This window comes from Mobula birostris, chromosome 7, assembly GCF_030028105.1.
Source record: "Mobula birostris isolate sMobBir1 chromosome 7, sMobBir1.hap1, whole genome shotgun sequence".
In the NCBI taxonomy this organism is placed as follows: Eukaryota; Metazoa; Chordata; class Chondrichthyes; order Myliobatiformes; family Myliobatidae; genus Mobula; species Mobula birostris.
Genome location: NC_092376.1, coordinates 159,835,664 through 159,861,748, shown reverse-complemented (window position 1 = coordinate 159,861,748; position 26,085 = coordinate 159,835,664). Strand labels below are relative to the sequence as shown.

General features: G+C 38.3%; 1 protein-coding gene across 1 annotated transcript in view; it reads left to right on the top strand.

Moving 5' to 3' along the window:
* Positions 1-26,085, top strand: part of wwc1 (WW and C2 domain containing 1) — a 96,813-nt gene that overhangs the window by 15,377 nt on the left and 55,351 nt on the right. Inside the window, exon 2 of the mRNA XM_072264020.1 lies at positions 25,516-25,625. Within this exon, the coding sequence (XP_072120121.1) occupies positions 25,516-25,625 (110 nt within the window). The remainder of the gene's footprint in view (positions 1-25,515; positions 25,626-26,085) is intronic.

Below are 26,085 nucleotides of genomic sequence, written 5' to 3'. Positions count from 1 at the left end.
AGGAACTGGCTGCAAATCCCCTACAACCAACCTACACTGGGAAACAGCTCGCTCTCCATCCAGCCTGCTGACAGTTGCTGACCAATCCTGCGTAGTTGGAGAGCTTCCTTTCAAAGGCCTCTTCCAAGCGATCTTCCCATGGGATTGTCAGCTCCAGCAGCACCACTTGCTTAGTAGACTCAGGCACAAGGACAATGTCTGGTCGCAGGGTGGTGGCTGTGATACGGTTGGGGAATTTCAGTTGCCGTTTGAGGTCCACCAACAGCTCCCTTGCAGAGGTCAGGATGCCTGCAGATGTTCTTTGGCGGGTATTGGCTGCTCCCCAGCTCTGACAAAGGCAATGGTCTGCTTGGAGGGTTGGGACCGCTTCGCCCACTTAACTCCTGCGCTGACGGCTTCAGCGATGGTCATCAGGACCTGAGCATGTATCCATCGGTACTGTCCCTCACCAAGTACCCTTGCACAGCCGCTGAGGATGTGCTCCAGGGTTCCTCACTTGGAGCACAGTGGGCATGCAGATGACTCTGCCTTGCCCCATGTGTGCAGGTTTGATGGGCTTGGAAGCACATTGTACACTGCCTGAATGAGAAATTGGATGCGGTGTAGTTCAGCTTTCCAAAGTCATCCCAGGTCGCCTTCCTCTCAACCGCATTCTCCCATCTTGTCCAAGCTCCCTGTTGCTTCATCCCCACCGCCTTGCAGGTTCTCGTCTCCTCCACTACTGTTCTCACCTCCTCCTGAACTAGACGACACCTTTCCTTCCCTCTGGTGTCATTTTGGGGAGTTGGAATGGATCCTAGCCCAGCTCGGCCTCGTGTGACCACTCCCACCAGCCTCCTGTGATGCAGCCTTGCCTCTGATCCCTGAACAGCTTCCTCTGCCGTCCACTTCCTGCCAGTCCTCACTTGAATCCCTCTCTAGCCAACTTTGGATCACTTGAGTCCCTATACTGTATATATATGAAACAAATAATATTTTGGACATATATTTTCTATTATGTTTTCTAACTCAAAAAAATAAAACTAATTGAAAGAACAACATGGGAGCCAGATATGCCATTCAGATACTTTTACATATTACTCATAATAACCCCCCATCACTCGGGTCATGCCGCGTTCTCATTGCTACCATCAGGATGAATATACAGAAGCCTGAAGGCACACACTCAATGGTTCAAGTATAGCTTCTTCCCCTCTGCCACCCAATTACTAAATAGACAGTGAACCCATGAACAGTACCTCACTACATTTTTTTCCTATTTTTTGCACTACTTATTTAATTTATTATATAAAGTTTACATCCTGTTACAGTGCTCATTGCGGCCCAAAAGTTCTAATTTAACTTTATCAGTCCACAGGACCTGTTTCCAAAATGCATCAGGCTTGTTTAGATGTTCCTTTGAACCTTTTGAATCGAACTTTTTGGCCACAATGAGCAAAGGTATGTTTGGAGGAAAAAGGGTGCAGAATTTCATGAAAAGGAACCCCTCTCCAGCTGTTATGCTGTCCAAGTTGCATGCCATCTTGGGCAATGTCTCCCATCCAATACATAATGTACTGGTTGGGCACAGGAGTACATTCAGCCAGAGACTCATTCCACCGAGATGCAACACAGAGCGTCATAGAAGGTCAATCCTGCCTGTGGCCATCAAACTTTACAACTCCTCCATTGGAGGGTCAGACATCCTGAGCCAATAGGCTGGTCCTGGACTTATTTACTGGCATAATTTACATATTACTATTTAACTATTTATGGTTCTATTACTATTTATTTATGATGCAACTGTAACGAAAACCAATTTCCCCCGAGATCAATAAAGCATGACTATGACTTAAGCACGGGGGTGGATCGATCATGCTTTGGGCTTGTGTTGCAGCCAGTGGCATGTGGAACGTTTACTGGTAGAGGGAAGAATGAATTCAATTAAATACCAGCAAATTCTGGAAGGAAACGTCACACTGTCTGTAAAAAAGCCGAAAATGAAAAGAGGATGGCTTCTACAACAGGATAATGATCCTAATCACACCTCAAAATTCACAATGGACTACCTCAAGAGGCACAAGCTGAAGGTTTTGCCATGGCCCTTACAGTCCCCTGACCTAAATATCATTGAGAATCTGTGGATAGGCCTCAAAAGAGCAGTGCATGCAAGGTAGCCCAAGAATCTCACGGAACTAGAAGGCCTTTGCAAGGAATAATGGGCGAAAATTCCCCAAACAAGAATTAAAAGACCCTTAGCTGGCTACAAAAAGCGTTTACAAGCTGTGATACTTGCCAAAGGATGTTTTACTAAGTACTGCCATGCAGGGTGCCCAAACTGTTGCTTTGGGTTCTTTTCCTTTTTTGTTATTTTGAAACTGGAAAAGATGGAAATAAAAAAGTTGTCTTGCTTTAAATATTAAAGAAATGTGTCACCTTTAACTTTATGCCTTTTGGAAATCAGTTCATCTTTTACTCGCTTAGCTATTCACAGTAACAGAAATTTTGACCAGAGGTGCCCAAACTTTTTTGCATGCTGCTGTGTGTGTGCGTGTGTGTGTGTGTGCGCGTGTGTGTGTGTGTATGTATATATATATATATATATATATATATATATACACACACAGTATTTACTTTAATTCCATTTTTTCTATTGTGTATTGCATTGTACAGCTGCCACAAAGAACAAATTTCACGATATTTACTAGTGATATTAAAGCTGATTCTGATTCTGAATTATGTAAACAAAAAAGAATGCTTAACTAAGCAATATTATATATTTACAGTATCACTCAAATATTACTAAAATATTAAATATAGAACACTCCTCCCTGCTTAGTTATAAACTCCAATTCAGTGTAGAATGCATCTCAACTACATACACAGTATACTATATAATACAATTATTATGCAGACATTCTCGGCAGAGTAAATTTTAAATTGTCACATTTCAGCCCTAAAGATTTCTTACTCTTGTGGGATAATGTCTTTCTTGATGAGGGTGTCGGGCTGTCATTCTGCTTGACAGTTAAGACGTTGCTGTGATACAAAATCAGGTTACGGGGTCTCCACTGTGGCGGCTGTAGTAGTTGACTCTCGGTTTGCAAGAAGTGGTTCAGACACCTCTGGACACCTTTCTTCTGGACAATGGCATCTTGAACAATGCATGGCAAGCTACTTTATCTGCTGATCTATTCCAGGCCACCAGACAGAGCTTTGAGACAACACTTTCATTTTAACCATGCCTAGATGACCAGAATGTAGCTCCTCCAACACTAGCTGTCTGCTTAGATAGTACAATAACTCTCAATCGCCACATAAGGCAACCCCCATCAAGGGCTGGTAAAAATGAGGGAACACATTCCCTCCACTTTGGGTGTCCATGTAGACCTGAGACAGTGTGGAGTATTTTCAAGTTTCCCTTTGGATCATCTCTTCTGTAAAGGGGAGAATTTTGTATTTGCATTAGGGAGAGTATTTCAAGAGCAGTGTCCCCTTTTGTACATTTTTCAGGTATTTCCTTTTCCAAGGGTATATGGGACAATCCATCATTTCTATAATTTGACGTCCTCTTGAATTTGTTCTTGTAATTGTGTCCTCCAAGAAACAGAGCCTATCCTTACACTTGTGCTGTTAGTGGAACATTTTTCTGTGGCTTGAAAATGGATACTAGTGGTTGATTGAGGATAATGGGTAATGAGTACGAGTTGAAATGGTTTATACCCAATCTAGTCTCAAAGTATCTCTGTCAATCTCTGTAATTTTTCTCTGTAGCAGTGAGGGAATGTGTGCGGGATGTTTACTTGCATCACAGGCAAGCTTCACTGGATGCTGTGGATTATAATGTGTGAGTACAGTGTCTGTCGTCACTATTTCCTTTGCCTTTTGGAAAGCCACCTCAGGCTGCTTTGTCTATTGTCATTTCTTCCTAATCCGTTCAAGGGGCAGAGCACAGTAGCCAGGTATGGCAAGACTCTGTTATAGTAATTTACACATCCTAAAAAAGGACCACAACTGTGACACTTCATTAGGCCTTGGGGTTTCCACCATTGCTTGAATGTTTTCAGCACACTTGTGTAAAAACTTGTGCATCAATGGTGTGACCACAGTAAGTGACGCTTGGTTTAAAGAATTCATACTCGTTGCATCGTGCTCAGAGCCCATAATCTTCCAATCTTTTTAACACTGTCTTGAGATTTTGGGGATGTTCCTTGCCATCCTCAATAGTAACAATGATGTCATCTAGGTAACACTGACTACCTGGGCAACTTTGCTGCACCTGGTCCATCGCCAGAGTGCAGGTGTAGGTGCTAATCCAAAAATAAGCCTATGACAGCGATTAAGTCCTTTGTAAGTGTTTATGGTAGAAGCACTTTAGACTCTTCTTCCATCTCCATTTGGACAGTGAGGGTATCCAGAATTCGAGAGCACAGCCTCAGAATTGAGGTTGACCTTTTAGAACAGAGGTAAGGAGGAATTTTTTTTTAGCTGGAGTAGTGAATCTGTGAAATGCTCTGCCACAGACTGGTGGAGGCCAAGTCCATGGGTATATTTAAGGTGGAAGTTGATAATTTCCTGATCAGTCAGGGTATCGGAAGATATGGTGAGAAAGCAGGTGTATGGGGTTGAGTGGGATCTGGGATCAGCCTTGATGGAATGGCGGAGCAGACTCGATGGACTGAATGGCCTAATTCTGCTCCTATGTCTTTTGGTCTTATCCGTAGGTAGGCCTCAGCTAAGTCCACTCAGCTGAATTGTTTTCTACCCGAAAGATTTCCAAACATATCCTTTATCCTGGGCTATTGATTTACATACTTTCAGTACTGAGTTGATGGTCACCACTAATCCTGACAGACCCATTCTTCTTGGCTGTTGGACCACTGGCATTGTCCATGGACTCCACTCAACCTCAGAAAGAATTCCTTCAGACTGCATCCATACTTGCTCACTGGCTACTTTATTAAGGATGGTATAAGGAACTGGGCAGCTTTTGTAAAACATAGGTGTGACATTTTCACTTAACACTATTTTACCCTTGATATGTTTGAGTTTTCCAGTGCCATCTTTGAACACTGCTGAGGCATTATCCAGTACTTTTCTTACTTCACTTTCAATTGATTCTATTGCAAGGGATGTGGCATGCAAATGGTGACTGATCTCCAAGAAAGTTATAGTTGTCTCAACCCGTCATGACCCCACAGTGCTGGCCCTCATGGTTTTACCACATGCAAGCCCAATGCAGTTTGTTGGTTGTTGTATTTCACTGTTACAAATGCCATTCTCACAGCAGTTATCTTTTCTCCAGTACAAGTTCTTAGTTGGATATCTGCAGGCTTCAATTCAGTATCTTTGAAATGTTGTTTAAACTCATTTTATGTAATAACTGTTCCAGCTGAGAGAGTGTCCAAATCTATTGTAATTAATTTGCCTTTCACTTTTGATGCAAGACATATTATTTGTCTCCTGTTAGTTTTCATATTATAAATCTCAGGGCTATTCAGTCCTGTGTCACTGTCATAATGATGCAGATTAGTGCTCTTTTTGAAACTGCAACTTGTTTTTTTATCTTTACCTCTTCCCTGTGCAGTCCATTTATTTTTGTCTGCTTGATGTGCTCTTTCTACCTGTCCTACTTTGTTGCATTTTCTGCAGATTTTGCCTTTAAACCTGCATTGGTCTGGTGTATGTAAACCCTTTCCACAATGGTAGCACAATTTGTTCAGTCAGACAGGTTTCTGTTTAGACGCTGTAATTTTGTTCACGCTCACTTTCATTCCTGACTGCAACGCAATTGCATCTCTGGCTGCTGTTTTAGTAGATACAGTGATTTAAACTGCTCTTAAATGTGAACTGTTCTTCAGTTAGGAGCAGTTTTTGAATGCATTCTTTTAAGAATCCACAAACTAAATGATCTCTCAGTGCATCATTAAGCCCGTCACTGAACTGGCACTACTTGGACAAGTTCTTCAGTTCACCAAGTACGTGAAACAGACTCCCAGTCCTTTTAATTCCACTTATGAGACCTAAAGTGTTCTGCAATTAACAATGGTTTCAGTTCTAAATGTACCTGCATAACTTTCATGATATCAGCAAAGCTCATTCCAGCTGGTTTGGTTGGAGCAGTCAAACTTCTAAGCAAACTATATGCTTTTCCAGCTACTATACTCAGCAAAACTGGCACTTGGTTTTCATTGGCTATTTCAATTGCTTCTAAATACTTCTAAATTTGTTCAGTACTGTATACATAATCCATTTATCTGTTGTGCAATTGAACATGTCTATCTTTTTGATGTAGACTGCTATTTCTGCTTTTTTAAAATTTATTATTATTATCACCCGATACTCAATGTTTATGAAACTATGAATTTTTAACTCATTTGCCTTTTTCTCCTTCTTCCGAAGAAAAAAAAATGCTGCACTTTTTAAAAACTCAATCCTGTCCCTCTCCCTCTTCCATTTTAAAACTTTCTTGTCTCCACTGTTAAATGTTTTGTAACTCTAAAACATAAAACTAATTGAAAGAAAAATAGTCGGGAGTGTTGGGGATCAACATCAGTTTTACTTTAGAGAGGTTCACATTTATGATGTATGCCATTCACATACTTTTACATGCAACCCATCATGAATTATGTAAACAACAAAGGATGTTTAATCAAACAATATATTTGCGATATTACTCAAATATTGCTGAAAGATTAAATACAGAACAATTTTAAGTAACTTTGGAATGTAAGCACCCAAGCTGATAATCATGATATAAAAACATGTTTGTAGAGCTTGAACAATGTCAATAAAAGGCTTGTTGATGCAATTGAATGTGACATACGCTGTGATGCAGTGTGCTGCAGGACTTATACATCTACCTGATATTAAAAGAGCAAAATATTATTAAATGCTAAAACTTTCATACTTGATTAAGTAATATAATTTAAGTTTCTGTGCCTTAATCCAATCCTTTAAATCATGGTTTTCCTTTAATGTTACAAATGACTGCTTGCAACAATCTTTTAAGAAATGTGTAATAAAATGTACCTACTTTTTAAATTGAGGCTTTTGGAATTTTGAAAACAAGCTAATGAATTTTAAGAGATCACGAGCAGATCAAGAAATAAAAGCACTTCAAAAAAGAAAAAATAAAATAAACTTGTTTTCTAACCCTTTCATGAAATCTCTACAACCTCTTCTAACCCTTCAAAATAGATTGCATTCTTCCAGTTCTGACCTCAAGCATTTCCAGTTTTCAATACTTCATCATTGGAGGCCGTTACCTGTGGACAAGGGTATATCATTTCATTCTGGTCTTTAGCCAATTTCCTCAGTTTCTTTTTTAAAGATATTATTTTATTTATTTGTATTTGAAGGAGAACATACAAAATACATGAACTCCTAGAGACCTTCAACACTTGGACAGTTCCATTTTCGTGGTCCCAGCTGGCTCAGCTTTAAGTGGACATATTTCCCTACACCTATAATTAATTAATAAACAAGCAAACAAACACACACACACACACACACACACACACACACATACATAATGGAATGATATTAGGGCCATATGCTTCTCCCTTGAACAAGGGCTCAACCAGTTTCCCTCCAGCAATACATTCATTCTAGCAACATATGCTTCAACTCCACCCACTTTCTCCAGAATAGAGATATTGCTATGCTATCTTAGATGGGCCCAAGCTTTGTTTGTCCTTTTGCTGGATATGTGGAGCCTTGTTTGAGTTACTCTGGCACCTTTATCTCAATTTTCTTTCTAGTACATTGAAGGAGATGTTGGTGCTGCTTCCTGTACTCGTTACTTTAGCTGCCCTGCTCTCACCTTTATGCAGTCTATTTCTGTCTCTTGTCTTCTCTTTCTGGACCTCAAGGAATGGGTTAGCAACAAAATCTTCCAATCTCATTGGCTCCTGTAACCTGCAAGTGATGGAGGCAGGTACTCTCATAGCATTTAAAAAGTATCTGAAAGCGCACTTGAATTGGTAAGCCATCGAAGACCAAGTCAGCGGGGACATGATGGCCTAAAGGGTTAGTTTCTTTGTTAAGGGATTCTGGCTCTGGATATTGCTCGACTTGATGAGTGTTCTCGATATGTTCTGTTCTTACTTTCAATTTCCCATGTGTATTTTTTTTTAATTTCATACGTTTTTTGTTAATGCTCTCTCTGGAATTCAGTGATATATTAAGTTGGCTAATGCTGATGTGGCTTTGATATTAATGCTTCTGAACAGAGATTGAGATTTTAGTGTGGTGAAATGAAATATGTTTGATTGGTCTATGAGGACATTATGAGATTTAGTGACTGTTCCAACTAATTCTAAGAATCCTATTATTCACATTTTCCACTGGTTCTTTTCTGCATGTGATTGGATAAGCAATTACATTCTCTCTAGGGCTAATGTTTCTATTACTCTTCATAAATGTATGTAGATCATTGAACTATATTCTTTATCCACTTCAATTAATTTTTCAATAGCATGATAAAATAATAATAGAATACAAAAGATGCTTTGAAGTTGTGCCATCAATTTATTATCTTTCCATTTAGGAAAGTGGTATTACTTGTACGTTTTTTATATTTTTAGCCTTTTGCTGTATTTTATGACAAATTTCATGCTCATATCATATCGCTTAAAAAAAAGTGTACATGGAGATTGAACAGTGAATGCTGATGAACCCCAGGTCAGCAAGCCCTAGGGTTATTGGTCATGAAAGTCCAGAATTCAAAGTCCCATGGTCAGCGAGCCCTGGCTTGGATACCGATGGTTGAGGACAAAGGTTGGCAAGTCTGAAGTCAAGGCCCAATGGTCATATTCCCTGGGCTGGCCTGTCTGGAAGTTGGAGGCCCAATGTCAGCAAGCCCGGGCCCGGGTGTCCCCACAGGTGGCGAGTCCTGAGGTTGGAGGACTGTATGAGTCTGGAATTCAAAACATAATGTTCAAAGTCCTATGGTTGACAAGTCCTGGGGTAGATACCGAAGACGAAGTCTGAAGGTAGAGGTCCCTGGGTTGGGTATGTCTGGAAGGCCTGAGGTTGGTGGCCTGTCCTGGGGTTGGAGGTCTGTCTGTATGTGAGTAGGTGGGTGGGAGAGAGAAAAGAGACTTGTCTTGTTGTTCTTGTTATTGTTCGCTTGTATTGTTCTGCTGAACTTTGCGCGCATGTCACGTTGGCACCAGAAGGAATGGTGACTGTTGCAGGCTGCCTCAGCACATCATTGCATTGTTAGGGTAAACAACACACTTCACTGTATGTTTCTAAATCTGTATGATAAATGAATCTGAATCTAATTTCTTCTTTGTATGTTAGAGCTAGCTGAATGTACATTAATTTTCAGTAATTTTGTTAGCTGGTGTTAATAAAGTGAGCTATAACTTATCCTCTTAAAATTAGTTCTTGTTGTAATTAAGTAATACATTGACCTGATGGTATGCAAATTTACCGAGGATTATCTTAATTTGCATTCAGGTTTCTTACATATTTGAATCTGTCATTAAATTATTAGTGATTGGCAAAGATTAAAAAGAAGTGCAGTAGATGGCCTAAAGATGTTACCAAAGCACTTTAACTGAAACTGGGTCCATAAATGCAAAATCAGTGTTTTGTTTCCAAATCGTGAAGAAGGCCAAAGGAGAAAGCAGTGTATGACAATCGGAGACTTGTCAGAGCAAATCAGAACTTGACAGAATATTGGCATCAAATACACACTATTCATCTTTAATCCACTGTAGTTCACATTGAAAAGATTTTTCCCATGTGTCATCAGTATTTGTCATTAATGAATCACAGCAAAGCACGTATATTTTTAAGATGATGAAGGTGGAAGTCTCTGATATAACAATAGTTGTTGGATAAATCAAGAGCAGTTATGTTTGCATAAAATTGTCATTTGTTGGATCTGATAGAGATATTTGAAGGAAATAAAGAAAATTTGAAAACACTTGGAATTTCAAGCAGAACACTTACTCGGTTTCATCAGTTGTGTTCTTGTGTGATTGAAAAACATGGAGGTAGAAGATGGAAAATGGAAAACATACAAGAAAAACCACTGTTGGAATTTATTATAAAGAAATAAATATTCCTTTCTTGAAAATAATCATGATCATAGTATCTGTAAAACTCTTTGGCATATCGTAGAGGGAAATGAGGGCAAGAAATTGTATCCCCTGTGATTTATACCTTTACGGATTGTACCTGATCCAGAGACCTTATTTTCCAATCTAGGTTTATTCCAGAGCCAAGATCATTCTAACTTCAGACATTGAACTGCAGTACACAAAACAATATTTGTTTATCTGTACACTTAGAATGCTAAATTATTGTTGATTAGATCATACAAGGAAAACTTTTTAATAAACTTGTTTCTTGGATGAAAGTCCCTTTGAAAAAAATGTGAATCCTTCTCTGACTCCTGGGAATCCCAGCGCCAATGCAGTTCAGAGAAGGCTCCTAGCACTTTAATTCTCTCAGGAGTATATTGAGGCCAAATGTTCGAAGGGGAAGAGGCTTGCAACAATCTGAACCCACCCCCTCCACCTGGTCAAACACCCCTGTTCTACCTATGACAGAGTCTTGATATTTCACATGAGACTTGTTGGTGAACCCACAGAACTGTACTGGAAGCAATCACCCCAAGCCCGAGAGACTACCTGACCTGAATTACTTTTCAGGCATATTATGTTCAGGGAATAGAGAACTCTTATACTGTTGAGTTTGAGGTACACATAGTGCTGAGTTCAAATAAAAAAGGTATGTGTCAAGGAAAGAGTTCAATAAGAATTTCAAGTTGTTGCTGATTTGTGAACCAATGTAGATTAACAAAGGCATGAAAGGTGAATGGAATTATTTTGAGTATAGATAGATTAGTTTCTTCCCAATTCCCAAATATTCATGAGGCTGCTTAACAAGTTAATAGCTCATGGCACTAAAGGAAGGGTGCTAGAATGAATAGAGCATTGGCTGATTGGCTTGAGGCAAAGAGTGGGAAAAAGGGAGCCTTTTCTAGTTGACTGCTGGTGACTAGTGGTATTTCACAAGGGTCTGTGTTGGGACCGCTTAGTTTTACATTGGAGCCCCTTTCTAAGAAAGGATGGGCTGACATTGGAGAGGTTGAAAGAAGGTCCCTGAAAATGATTTCGTGTTTGAAAGGCTTGTCATATGAAGAGTGTTTGATGGCTCAGGGCCTGTGCTGACTAAGATTCAGAAGAATGGGGGGTGGGGTGGATCTCTTTGAAATCTATCGACTGTTGAAAAGCCTCAATAGAGTAGATGTAGAGAGAATGTTTCATATGGTGGGGGAGTGTAAGATCAAAGGGCACAACCTTGGCATAGAATGCAGAGGGGAAAGAATTTCTTTAGCAAGAGAGTGGTGAATCTGTGGAATTCATGGCCACACATGGCTGTGGAGGCCAAGTCACTGGATACATTTAAGGCAGTGGTTGATTGATTCTTGACGGGATACGGGGAGACGGCAGGAGAATGGGGCTGAGAGTGAAACAAATTTGCAATGATGAAATGGTGGAGTAGACTTGATTGACCAAATGGTCTAATTCTGCTCCTATATCTTATGGTCTTGATGAGGGTTGGTAGGTTCATTGTTGGCTACAATATGCCCTGAGTAGGTAGGTGAATGGTCTTGTCTTGGACGATGATGAGAAATTGGGGAGAATAAGAATGGGTGGTTGATGATTGGCAGGGTTGATGGGCTGAAATACTTATTTCTGTATTTTATCCCTTTATGCCAGTGTACTGCTTCTTTAATATGCATAGCATGCTCACTTCAAACACCCTTTTTTGACAAGCAGTTCCCATTATTTTTCTCTGTCAGTGTAAAGAAATATTTGATGTCAATGCTCAGTTGCAGTACATGAACTTGAGTATATTTCTGCTATTTTGCTGCCTGTGTAATTGACTGCATTGCTGCGGATTTTACTTTGTAACCAGTGATTTTCATCCTTCATGGCTCCCCTTTAGCTTTTAATTTCACTCTGCCTTGAGGCTCAGTTGGCCTTCTGCAATATCCAGAATTGTATGTGGTATTTAATTACTGCTCTCTAAAGATTAGTTTGTTATTGATACCTCACAGTAACAGCAATGTTAATTAATATTTCCTCAGCTGATAAATTGGTGCCTGCCTAGTAACATACCAGAAATAACTGTAGATCAGAAGCAGGAAAGAAGAGAGAGCTTGGGAAAATTATAATTACCAAGGAAGTGGTGTGAACAAATTGTTGGCAGGTATCTAGATCTTGATGGATTTCAATCTGGTGTTTTGAGAGAGATACAACCCCCCCCCCCCCCGCATCCCCATATGGTGGTTGACATGGGTACTAGAGATTCACCTTAGCAGAGTTCACAAATAACTACCCAGAAATTTTAGGTAAGAAATTCACTCTTACCAAAGTTACGTTCAAATTTCAAAATAAATTTATCATCAAAGTACATATATGTCACCATGTACTACCCTGAGGTTTATTTTCTTTCAGGCATTCACAGTAAATACAAAGAAACACAATAGAATCATTAAAAAAAAATGCACACAACAAAATGGACAAACAACCAATGTGCAAAAAAACAAACTCTGCAAATATAAAAAAATAACAAAATAATAATAATAATAAATAAATAAGCAATAAATATCAAGGACATAAGATGAAGTGTCCTTGAAAGTGAGTCCATAGGTTGTGGGAACAGTTCAATGATAGAGTGAGTAAAGTTATCCCCTCTGGTCCAAGAGCGTGATGGTTGAGGGGTAATAACTATTCCTGAACCTGGTAGTGTGGCTCTTCAGGCTCCTGTACCTCCTTTCTGATGGCAGCAGCGAGAAGAGAACATGGTCTGGATAGTGAGAGTCCTTGATAATGGATACCGCTTTCCTGTTATTGCATTCTTTAAAGATGTGCTCACTGGTGAGGAGGGCTTTACCTGTGACGGACTTGGCTGTATCCACTATTTTTTGTTGTTTTTTCCATTCAAGAGTACTGGGATTTCCATATCAGTCTGCAATGGAACCAGTCAGTATACTCTCCACTATGCATCTATAGTAGTTTGTCAAAAGTTTTAGATGACATGACAAATCTTCGCAAATTTCTAAGAAAGTAGAAATGGTGTTGTGCATTCTTTGTAATGGCACTTGTGTGCTGGACCCATGACAGATCCTCTAAAATGATCATGTAAAGTTGCTGGCTCTCTCCACCTCTGATCCCCTGATGAGGACTGACACATTGATCTCTGGTTTCCCCCTCCTGTAGTCAATAATCAGTTCTTTAGTGTTGCTAATATTGAGTGAGAGGTTGTTCTTGTGGCACCATTCAGTCAGATTTTCAGTCTCCCTCCTGATTTGTCTCCACCTTTGATTTGGCAAAGACACTGGTGTTGTCAGCAAACGTAAATATGGCTGTTCTTAGCCTCAGCGTCATTATTGTAAAGTGAGGCTAAGCACACAGCCTTGTAGTGCACCAGTGCTGATGGTGATTGTGGAGGTTGTTGGTAATCCGAACAGATTGGGGTTTCCATGTGAGGAAATCAAGGATCCTGTTGCGCAAGGAGTTATTGAGGCCTAGGTCTTGGAGCCCATTGATTAGTATTGTATGCAGAGCTGTAGTCAATGAAGAGCATCCTGATATATGAATCTTCACTGTCCAGATATTCCAAGGTTGAGTGAAGATCCAGTGAAGTAGCATCTGCTGTTGATCTGTTGTGACGGTAAGCATATTGGAGCGGATTTAATTCACTCCTCAGGCAGGGATTGATATATTTCATCACCAACCTCTCAGAGCACTGCATCATAGCAGATGTAAGAGTTACTGGACAATAGTCATTGACTCAGGTTACCGTGTTCTTAGGCACCAGTGTAATTGAAGCAGGTGGGTACCTCAGACTGCCGAAGCAAGAGGTTAAAGATATCAGTGAACACTCCAGTCAGTTGATCAGCACAAGTCCAAACAAACACAGAATTTATTGTTTTCAACTTGTATTTCTTAACACATGCAGACAATGTGACTGCATGGTACAGAAAATCAGTACTGGGGTGTCAACATTTTATTTTTGTAAAAATTACAATATTCTGAAGAGCTGGTCGCTAATATTGTAGATGACACAAAGGCAGAAAAAAACTAAATTATGAACAGGAAATAGGTAAATTAGTCAGAATTAGGTTTGTCATCACTGACATGTGACATTTGTTGTTCTGCAGCAGCAGTATAGTGTAAGACATATAATTACTGTAAAGTACTATAATTAGGGTATCCTAATGCATCATTTCCAGAAGGCAAGAATGTAAGTAGAGCAATAATTTGGAAAGTTAACAGAATTACTAAAAGACAAATAATGAGGTAGTCTTAATAGGTTAATGGACAATTCAGAAATCTGATGGTGGAGGCGAAGAAGCTATTCCTAAAACATTGAGTGTATGTCTACAGGCTCCTGTACTTCCCCAGTGGTAATAATGTGAAGATGGCTTGTCCCAGGTGGTGATGGTGAGTTGTACCCAGGCAGGTACAGGTGCCTCAGGACTCACACTACCAGATTCAAGAGCAGTTACTACCCCTCAACCATCAGGCTCTTGAACAAAAGGGGATAATTACACTCTTACTATTTCTGGTGTTCCCACAGGCGATGGTTTCACTTTAAGGACTATTTATTTTGATATTTCATGCTCTTTCATTCCATGTTATTTATTGATATTTATTTATATTTGCAGTTGCACAGTTTTTTGTTCACTGTTCCTGTTTACAGATATCATTCTATAGATTTGCTAAGTATGTCTGTAGGTAAAAGAATCTCAGGGTTTTATGTGGTGACATTCATGTACTCTGATAATAAATTTTACTTTAAACTTTGAACTGGAGCGCTGTCTACCACAGCTGCTGCTCCATACACTTTTGCTAGGGCAGCCTCAGCTTCACGCTGATCCCTGAGTGCACTTAATGTAGCTTCTCCCCATCTGTACGAGCTTTCCCTGTTCGCATCTCAACTTTTCATTTAACATTAGCCACTCTCATTCTTGCTGCTTCAGTTCTGATGCAAACTCATGCTTGAGCGATGCTAATTGTAGATTTGTTCGAGCATCTCAATGATGAAATTGATGCGCCTCATTCTGAGCATACTTCCAGGCCTTGGCATCAACATTGCTGGGATTGGAAACTGACATTCAAGATGATTGTCGATACATTCAGAATCTTCATTGTTCCTAACTTGTTGAAGTAGTAAAATTGTTTCATTTTCACTCCCGTTTGTTTCTGGCGTCTGCTCATACTGAATGCTTGAAACCACCATGAGCAAAACAGTTCTGAATTGTCTTACTGCTTATTTCTCACTAACTACCAGTGACAAAAATCATTGTTTTTTTGAACATATACAGCTGACACTATTTAAAAACTGTTCACTCTAAGCATGGTGTAGTACCTTAAAGGCCACACAAGTGTGCATGACTGACACTAGTTAGAAACTGTTTGGCAAGAGTCTCCTGCCCCAGTTAAGCAGGATGGTGTCCCAAGTAAACAAAGGGAATCTGGCTATTTCCTCTATTAGATTTTGTTCTTTAAGAGTTGTTCCAAATAAGCAGCTGCCCTGATTAATTGATGGCCCAATGAATCGGAACCCACTGTGCTTTGTGGTTATATACACAATATCAGGTAATATAACTCTTTCCTCTAAGCAAGGGATTAAATTTAAGTGTACTGCAAAAACTGGAGTGATTGGATGAAATGTTAAATGGAAATTGTGTGTAGAATGATGGCTTTTGCTGGCATTAACAGGAAGAAATGCTGTGCAGAAGGATCCAGTATATATAAATGCTGCCTCTGGAGTATTTAGAGCAACAACAACAATGCTTTTTGTATTACACGCTTAGCTTGGCAGAATATACCAAGTTCTTCACAAAAGTGTTCTTAAACAAGAATAAATTAAAATAAATTTAAAAAGATTCAGACTAATGAGTTAGGTTGACAAAAGTAGAAAGAGTCTTGAAGGTCTGGCGAGAGAATTAACCTTGTCTATATGGAGATGAGTAGTGAAAATATTAAAGTTAAGCATGACTAAGAGGCCAGAATTAGAGAGGCATAGATATCTCAGTGAAAATCGAGGCGAAAATCTTTAATGGTGCTTCAAAATGTGTTTAATGGGTATCAGAAAGTGTGAACCTTTACAGAAGAATTAGGATGCACAATATTTTATCATCTCAAACTTCATAACAAACTCTAAATCATCAAATAGTGTCATGTTTTTCATCCTGCAAGTATGTAAAGTACATTTGCATTATACATCAAAGTTACTGGTGAACGCAGCAGGCCAGGCAGCATCTCTAGGAAGAGGTACAGTCGACGTTTCAGGCCGAGACCCTTCGTCAAGCTCTAAAGAGCTGAGGAGGTGAAGGGAGGAACCAATATGTTTTTGGTCTTTAAGGTGGTAATCAGTTATGGGTCCAGGCAGGAAAGTGGAGTTGAAACAAATGTCAGATTAACTTTAATCTTAATCTGTGGCAGAGGAGGCGTGAGGAGCCTCTTAATTTACTCTTGTGTTTATTTCATGTGTTCGTAATATGTAGTTTACAAGGTTCAAAATACCATTCTCTTGCATCTTCAATATGCTGAAGATCCTTACCTTTATGTACTCCAGTTGGTGTCAAACATGAAAAAGAAAGCAACTATGAAAGCATAACAGTGAAAATTTTTGGAAGGGAGAATTGGCTGAGGGGTGGATACTCGTGCTTGAGGCAAGATTAGGGATTTGAGATTTGGGCCTGGATTGATTGCTGGAAGCATGGTGGTGTTCAGGTTTGGTGGGGTGCTGTGCCTGGAAATGCTATTATGAGAATACCTGGGGCAAAACATCGGAGTGAGGCAAATTTCTGAAGAAAGTTCCAAATACTTGGTTCTACACCAATGACCTCGTACTGAATCAGGCTGTTTTACTTAGACTGCAACTTGCCCAGATAGAAAATGAGATGCTATTCTTCAACATCATTAAAATAGTTCAAGAGGTTATGATTCACCTTTCCAGAATAAATATGAATTTTCCAGCTTCTGATAATTAGTTTTCCCTATCTATTATCAGAATTAATCATTTTTTGGTGTTAATCATTCTTCTGTGTTATTTTACTCATTCTCCTTTAACAATCCTGACCAGCTATTTGCAACACATGGCACTCCTCTGTCACCCTCTAACTGCCACAGTAACAACTCCATAATCTGCAACTATCACTGATGTTCTCTTTGTCTTAAACACCCCCACTCCCACCACCTGTGCAAATTAAAACTCAGCTTTTTCTGTTATAATTTTGATGAATGGTCACTGATCTCAAAAGTTTACTCTATTTCTCTTTCCATAGATGCCACCTGACCTGCTAAGAGTGTTGCCAGCACTTTCTGGTTTTCTTTTCAGATTTCCAGCATCTGTAGTTGTTCTGGTTTTCATTAAATGTTTTGCGACTTGATAGAATTTCCAGGCCTTTTTTTTTCAAACTGCTGTAGCATCAGAAAGTAGGGCTTTCTGTTTTGCTTAGACAGCCAGCTTTTGTGGTCCTACTTTCCACAGCAGGGTTTGAGAATGAAGTTAATAGAATTTTGAACTTACTACTGCGTTGCATCTTGGTCATCCATTGTTTCACTGTATATGTAGCCTATATGTTGTAATCTTGTGTACCGTTTTGTTAAAGATGTAGTCAGATTTGTTTGCTCTATCCTGTGACTATTGGTACACAGCTGATTAAAAGTTTTTTGAGGCCTGTTCTGAAGTCAATAGGTCAACAGCAAGATGCAATCTCAGTGGCTCTTCACATAGCCTTAGACCACCTGGACAACACAAACAGCCATGTCAGGATGCTGTTCATCGACTATAGCTCAGCATCTAATACCATCATTCCTACAATCCTGACTGAGAAATAACAGTACCTGGGCCTCTGTACCTCCCTCTGCAATTGGATTCTTGACTTCCTAACTGGAAGACCACAATCTGTGCCGATTGGTGCGGATCCTCCTCACTGACAATCAACGCTGGTGCACCTCAGGGATGTGTGCTTAACCCACTGCTCTACTCTTTCTATACCCATGACTGTGTGGCTCGGCATAGCTCAAATACCATGTATAAATTTGCTGATGGTACAACCATTGTTGGTAGAATCTCAGATGGAGACGAGAGAGCGTACAGGAGCGAGATATGCCAACAAGTGGAGTGGTGCTACTGCAACAACCTTGTACTCAATGTCAGTAAGAGGAAAGAGCAGATTGTGGACTTCAGGAAGAGTAAGATGAAGGAACACATAGCAATCCTCATAGGGGGATCAGAAGTGAAGAGAGTGAGCAGTTTCAAGTTCTTGGGTGTCAAGATCTCTGAGGACCGAACCTGGTCCCCACATATCAATGCAGTTATAAAGAAGGCAAGACAGCGACTATACTGCATTAGGAGTTTGAAGAGATTTAGTACGTCAACAAATTCACTCAAAAACTTCTATCAATGTACCGTGGAGAGCATTCTGACAGGCTGCATCATTGTTTGGTATTGGTGGGGGGAGGGGGGCTACTGGACAGGACCGAAAGCACCCAGGGCATGCCTTATTCTCATTGATGCCATCAGGTAGGAGGTACAGAAGCCTTAAGGCACACTCTCAGCGACCCAGGAACAGTTTCTTCACCTCTGCCATCTGATTCCTAAATGGACATTGAACCCATGAACACTACCTCACTTTCTTAATATATATTATTTCTGATTTTTGCATGTTTTTTAATCTATCCAATATACTTATACTTTAATTGATTTACTTATTATTTTTTCTTCTTCTATATTATATATTGCATTGAACTGTTGCTGCTAAGTTAACAAATTTCACGACACATGCTGGTGATAATAATTCTGATTCTGAAGTTCTGGAAGTACATTGAGCATGGAATCTCCAGTACTTGTGACGTTAGTGAATAGGCTGTGATGATAAAAGCAATGTTTCATTCATCTGAGAAGAGTACATATCAGTCCATTAAATGGATTTTATACACTTTAAGCAATCGTTAATTTGCTTTGGTTCATTAATAGGTGAAGTGTAATGTTTGAGTACAGGTTTCCCCCGACATCCGAAGGTAGAGTGTTCCTATGAAACAGATGGTAAGCCGGAATGTCGTAAAGCAAAGAAGCAATTACCATTTATTTATATGGGAAAAATTTGTGAGCCATTGCAGACCCAAAAATAACCTACCAAATCATGCCAAATAACACATAAAACCTAAAATAACAGTAACATATAGTAAAAGCAAGAATGATGTGATAAATACACAGCCTATATAAATTAGAAATACTTCTCTACAACGATTGCCTGGACTGTTCTCCGTAGCGAAAATCTCACGCAATCGCCGTCGGCAAAAACATGGCGCAAGCACTGTTGGCAAAACACTCTCTCTAGTAACCTTTAAGCTATGAAGCTGCCAAATCATACCAAATAACACATAAAAATACATAGCCGATATAAAGTAGAAATAATGTATGTACAGTGTAGTATCACTTACTGGAATTGGGAAGACAGCGCTGAGCACACTGATGATGGTGTGTTAGGCTGAGCCGTCGGAGGTTGGGGTGGTGCAGTAGTCCCCACCCTCCAAGCAGTGAACCGATACCGATCCGCAAAGCATGCAGGGGTACAGCCGTGGCCGAGACGCATCTAGCACATTTTTGAGGAAAAAGCCTTTCTCAGCATCTAATGAGATAATACATTCTGGGGTAGTGAGTGAGGGGGTATAAACAATATTCATTAACCTCCTAATATTAAAGGATGAATAGCGATTTTTAATAAATCCAGTTTGATCCATGGATATAATTTGAGGTAACACCTTCTCTCACCTAGTTGCTAGAATTTTTGAAAAAATTTTTGAGTCTACATTCAGAAGAGATATCGGACTGTATGATGCACAATCAGTAGGATCTTTATTTTTAAGAATTAAGGAGATAGAGGCTTCATAAAACGATTGTGGTAATTTACCTAAACTGATTGCTTCCTTGAATACTCTAGACAACTTTGAAGAAAGAATGGAGGAAAAGAATTTTAAAAATTCCACTGTAAACCCGTCCGGACCGGGTGCTTTACCGGAATTCAATGATGAGATTGCAGTTATTATTTCTTCCTCTGAAATGGAAGTTTCTAATGATAGCAATCTTCGGGTGATAGTTTCGGAAAATTCAACTTACTTAAAAAATCATGCATGAAATTAGGATCATGAGGAAAATCAGAGTGATATAGAGAGGTATAAAATTCTTGAAAGGTTTGGTTTATCCCAACATGATCAACTGTGAAAGTATCATCCTGTTTGCGAATCTTAGTAATTTGACGTTTAACCGAATCAAATCTCAATTGGTTAGCCAGTAATTTACCGGATTTATCGCTATGAATATAAAAATCACTTCTAGTCCTCATTAATTGATTTTCGATCAAGGATGTTAATAATAAGCTATGTTCCAATTGAAGTTCAACTCTGTGTTTGTACAGCTCCTTACTGGGAGAAATAGCATATTTTTTATTGACTTCTTTAATTTTATCAACCAACAGAAGTATTTCATTGTTAACACATCTTTTCAAACCAGCCAAATAGGAAATAATCTGACCATGGATATAAGCTTTAAAGGCGTCCCAAACAGTTCCATTGGAAATTTCTTCCGTAGTATTAGTTGAAAAGAAGAAATCAATCTGCTCCTTTATAAACTTGACAAAATCCGGATCTTGAAGCAAAATAGGGTTAAATCGCCATTGTCTGTTAGTACAAGAGGTGTCGATTAACTTGATGGAAAGTTTCATTGGAGCATGATCTGAAATAGCAATAATGTCATAATTACAATCAACTACATATGGAATCAAACGAGAGTCAATCAAGAAATAATCAATTCGGGAAAAAGAACGATGAACATGTGAAAAAAAAGAGAATTCCTTGTCATTTGGATGTAGAAATCTCCAAATTTCTGAAATCCCAGAATCCAACATAAAAGGGTTAATAATAGTAGCCGACTTATTCGGTAAATCCGGACTACCTATGGATCTGTCCAACATGGGATTCAAACATAAATTAAAGTCACCGCCCATTATCAACATATACTCCTTTAAGTTAGGAAAGGAAGTGAATAAGTGTTTAAAAAATTCAGGATAATTCACATTCGGAGCGTAAACATTAACTATAGCAACCTTTTTATTAAAAAGTAGATGCTGAGAAAGCCTTTGACAGAGTTGAATGGCCTTATCTATTTAATGTTCTTGAGAAATTTAATTTTAGTTTGACATTTATATCTTGGATTAAATTGTTATATTACTCCCCGGTAGCCTCGGTTTGTACAAATAATCATAGATCTCCTTTTTTTTGTCTTTTTCGTGATACTAAGCACGGTTGCCCTCTTAGTCCTTTACTATTCAATATTGCCCTTGAAACGAAATACATAAATTATCATTATATGCAGATAATTTGTTGTTATACATCTCAAATCCGGAGAAGTCAATTCCTGCTATTCTAGGTCTGTTGGCTCAATTTAGCAACTTCTCTGGTTACAAAATGAATCTTAATAAGAGTGAATTATTCCCTTTAAATAAGCAGGTACCTATTTATGGACGTTTACCATTTAAATTGGTTACTGATTCATTTATATATTTAGAGATAACAATTACGAAAAAATATAAAGATTTATTTAAAGCTAATTTTTTAACTTTAATTGATCAGATTAAACTTTTATTTACTAAATGGTCACCAATCTCTTTGTCTTTGATTGGTCGGATTAATGCTATTAAGATGATCATTTTGCCCAAATTTTTGTATATATTTCAATCGGTTCCAATTTTTATCCCAAAATCTTCTTTCTATAACGTAGATTCAAAAATTTCCTCATATATTTGGCAGAACAAAAATCCTAGGTTAAGTAAAAGGTATCTACAGAAATCTAAAAAGGAGGGGGGGGCTTGCCCTCCCAAATTTTAGATTCTATTATTGGGCAATTAATATTCGATATTTAAAATTTTGGTTACGAGATTTGGATATATCTTTAAACCCACATTGGGTAAATTTTGAATCTAATTTATTACAAGGGTTTTCCTTGGGTTCGGTTTTAGGAACTTCACTTCCTTTTACTTCTTTTAAATCGTATAAACAAATGAATAATCCAATAGGTAAGCATACTTTACGTATATGGTTTCAATTCCGAAGATTTTTTGGGTTTAATCAATTTATTCTAGCAAGTCCCATTATATCAAATTTCCTTTTTCAACCTTCCACTATGGATCAAGCTTACTTTGATTGAAAAACCAAAGGTATAATATCTTTTCACGATTTATTTTTGGATCATTGTTTTATGTGTCTTGATCAACTCTCTAATAAATATAACTTACCCAGATCTCACTTTTTTAGATATCCACAGATTAGAAACTTTTTAATTACTGTCTCTCCTAATTTTCCACACCCATATCCAATGGACACTTTGGAAAAAATTTTAGATTTAAATCTTTCTCAGAAAAGTGTAGTAGCAATTATATATAATATAATTATGAATTTATGTCCTGATGCTTCTAATAAAATTAAAGCTGACTGGGAAAGAGAACTTGAGATTAATATACTGATTGAAAAATAGGAAAAAATTCTTCATTTGGTTAATTCATCCTCTGTATGTGCTAAACATATGTTGATACAGTTTAAAGTAGTGCACAGGGCTCATATATCCAAAGATAAACTATCTCGTTATTATTCTTATATTAATCCAATATGTGATAGATGTCATTCCGAGATAGCTTCTTTAACCCACATGTTTTGGTCATGTCCTTTGTTGGAAAAATATTGGAAAGATATTTTTGATATTATTTCAACGGTCTTGAATATAGACTTACAACCTCATCCAATTACTGCTACCTTTGGATTACCAATGATAGATTTAAATAATTTAACCTCTTCATCACGTAGGATGATTGCATTTCTTACTTTAATGGCTAGAAGATCCATTCTGTTGAATTGGAAAGAGATTAACCCTCCTACTGTATTTTATTGGTTTTCACAAACTATGGTGTGTTTGAATTTGGAGAAAATTAGAAGTGCAGTTTATGACCCTTCCATTAAGTTTGAAAAAACTTGGAGGCCATTCATTCAGCATTTTCATTTGATGTAATTTGATCATTTCCAAACTTGTTTTATCTTTCTGTACTGTTGGTGGAGAAGAATGGAGTTGTCGACACTAAGGTTTTCTTCTTTCCCATTTTTAAGTTGTTAGTACTGCCCAAGTCTTTTAGTTTAGTTGATTAATTCTGTTTTTTTTGAGGGGATGGGGTTTGTTTTTTTTTTATTTTGTTTTTTTTTTCTTTTTCATGTTTTTCCAGTTTTTTTTTTGCTTTCTATTATCCGTTGTTAGTTTTATATGATTGGGAGCTTTGTTAATTTACACTATTTGGTTTTGCAATTACTTTTTTAAGTGTAACAATATATCTCCTACTATTTGTATTATTGCTATGTTTTGTTTCTATGTTTTGAAATTAATAAAAAGATTGAAAAAGAAAGAAAAGAAAAAAACCGAAATAAACAAGCTAATTAATTAGGTGCTGCCCGGCACGTAAATGTTGACCCAGATCAGAGGCGACGCAATTGGCAATCACCTCTGATCTGGGCCGACATTTATGTGCCGGGCGGCACCTAATTAATTAGCTTGTTTACTTCGGCTTTTTTCTTAAAGACGTGCTGGATGCCGCCCGGCTACCACTGCATTCTCCGCGAATCGGTATCTGTCTGCGGTCCGGGGGTTGGGACCACTGGGGTGGTGGGACATGGGGATGTCATCTCATCATCAATCAGGGCAAGGCAGGTCATCGTCTATGTCTGCCTGCCTTGATGTCGAAGGTGGAGGAGGTTCGTCATCTGCTGTGACTGATGTGGAAGGCTTGAAAAACGACAGTATGCTTGACTGCTTAGCCTCACGCATTTTTCTATCATACAGTTCTTTGTAAACCATCCTGCAAATATGCCCTAAACCGACGTACCCTTTCAAAATTAAAGTCGTACTTTATCATTGCAGCGAAAATCTCACACAGTTGCTTCACGTTCAGTTCCTGGACGACGTCACTTTCGCTAATGCATTCGGTTTCGATTGTTATTCTTTCCTCTTCCAATTGCATCTGCTCTTCATCTATCAGTTCTTGGTCATGGGATGCCAAAACCTCTTCAACATTATCTTCGTCAACTTCCACAAGCCAAACTCACTTTGTCCTTACTTCGTTCACCACGATCGAAACGCTTAATTATGTCTAGTTTTACGCTAACACTCTTACGAGCTCTTTCAGGCTTTTCTGATACCTTAGAACTCATCTTGCAAATGGCTGCTCACAGGCGCATGTTTAAGCAATGCCGGCGAGAATGCCGTTCCGAATCCAAGGGAGAGCGGCTGTTTTTTTCCGCGCGCTGCTTTTTTTCGTGACAGTGAAAACACCTTCTGTTAGCGAAAACAGGTAACTAATGTAGGTCTTTCGTAACAGCGAGGTTTTGTAAAGCGAGCGTCCGAAAAGTGAGGGACACCTGTATTTTTTTTCTGCTGCTTGACTGTAAGGTAATATTAACAACACTGAACATAGTCAGCACCTTTGTTTAATTATATTTACCCATAAGGATTTGTTATCAATATAATAATATAATTTATTTTGTGTGAAATCAACAACTTGAGTGATATACATGATTCTGCCTTTCCCTGGGCACTTGAAATGTTCCTTACCAAAATAATAAACAGCACTTTCAGTTATTATGACCATGAGATGTTGATCCAGTGGGCAAAGTTTGTATTTTGTTCAGCATTTCTTTGCCATCTGACTTAATGTTACTGCCATAATTTACATTATATAATACATTTTTATCATTTGCTTATAGCAAGATGAGCTATGCTTTTCCTACCAACCACACGTCACCTTTTGGAGTTTTGCAAAAAAAAAATCACATTTATCTTTCCTCGAATCTACTTACAGCCCATAGATAACATGACCTGTAAGGGGTGAACTTCCACATTAACATATCTCTACCCCATCTACCACTTCACCTCACATGACTTTCCAGTTAAAAGAATACAGAACTTGAATGCTTTGACAATCTAGTCTAGGATGAACTCCTTGTTCCAGCTGAAAGTTGCAACAACCTAATTCAAAGTTTGATTCAATTTCTACATTTCTGTCTTCAATTCCATCCTTTTTACTGGCGACTCTGGATGTTAACCATATTGTTATCTCATTATGGAAATATCCATCATAATATTCTTCAACGTAAAACAGCTCCTCCACATTTGCAACATTGCCCAGCATTTCCGGACCACAAAAATTCCAAAAGCTTAACATCTTGTCCTTAAGAATCTGATTTAAACTGTGACCAAACTTCTCGATTCCTCATAGTTCAATTTTGCCTCTGTGAAACATGTTTTTCTTAGTGATGGAAATATATATTTTTTAAGTTTTCCTTGACTTTTCAGTGCCATACAACATTGAACTACAGAGAAATAGATTACGACATAATTAATAAATAGTTACAGAAAATAAGAGACTGATTTTTTTGTTATTTTTTTCTCTAGATGGACCAAGCCCCTTTCATTTGGTGATTGTGTAGGAGATGAATTACCATTAGGCTGGGAAGAAGCATTTGATGTACAAATTGGAGTTTATTACATTGATCACAATACACGTAAGCTTTCTAATTATGGAATTATTTTCTTCACCTCTAAGGCAAGAATGAGGGTAACTTAATGGAATGCATTTAAGGTAGATTTCCTATGACATTTTGAGGACCCAATCAGAGATTTGCTGCTTTGAAAATTGGTGTGTAATGAGAAATGATTAATTGACTGTCTCACTCTAAAGGATTCTCTAGTGATGTGTGATCATAATATGATTAAATATGGTATTCAGTCTTAGTGTGGCAAAGTTAAATTTGTTAAACATTAGAATCCTGAATTTAAATAAAGGCAGTTTTATAGGTATGAATGATAAGTGGTACTTTAAGAAATTAGATTAATGGAGATGATGATGATAAATAAGGAGAAACTGGTAGTTAAATATTATTGCATAATTGACAACAGTTGTTAAAGCTATTTAGCCCAGCATTAACTATGGAATAATGATGCAGTCGAAGAACAAATAATTAA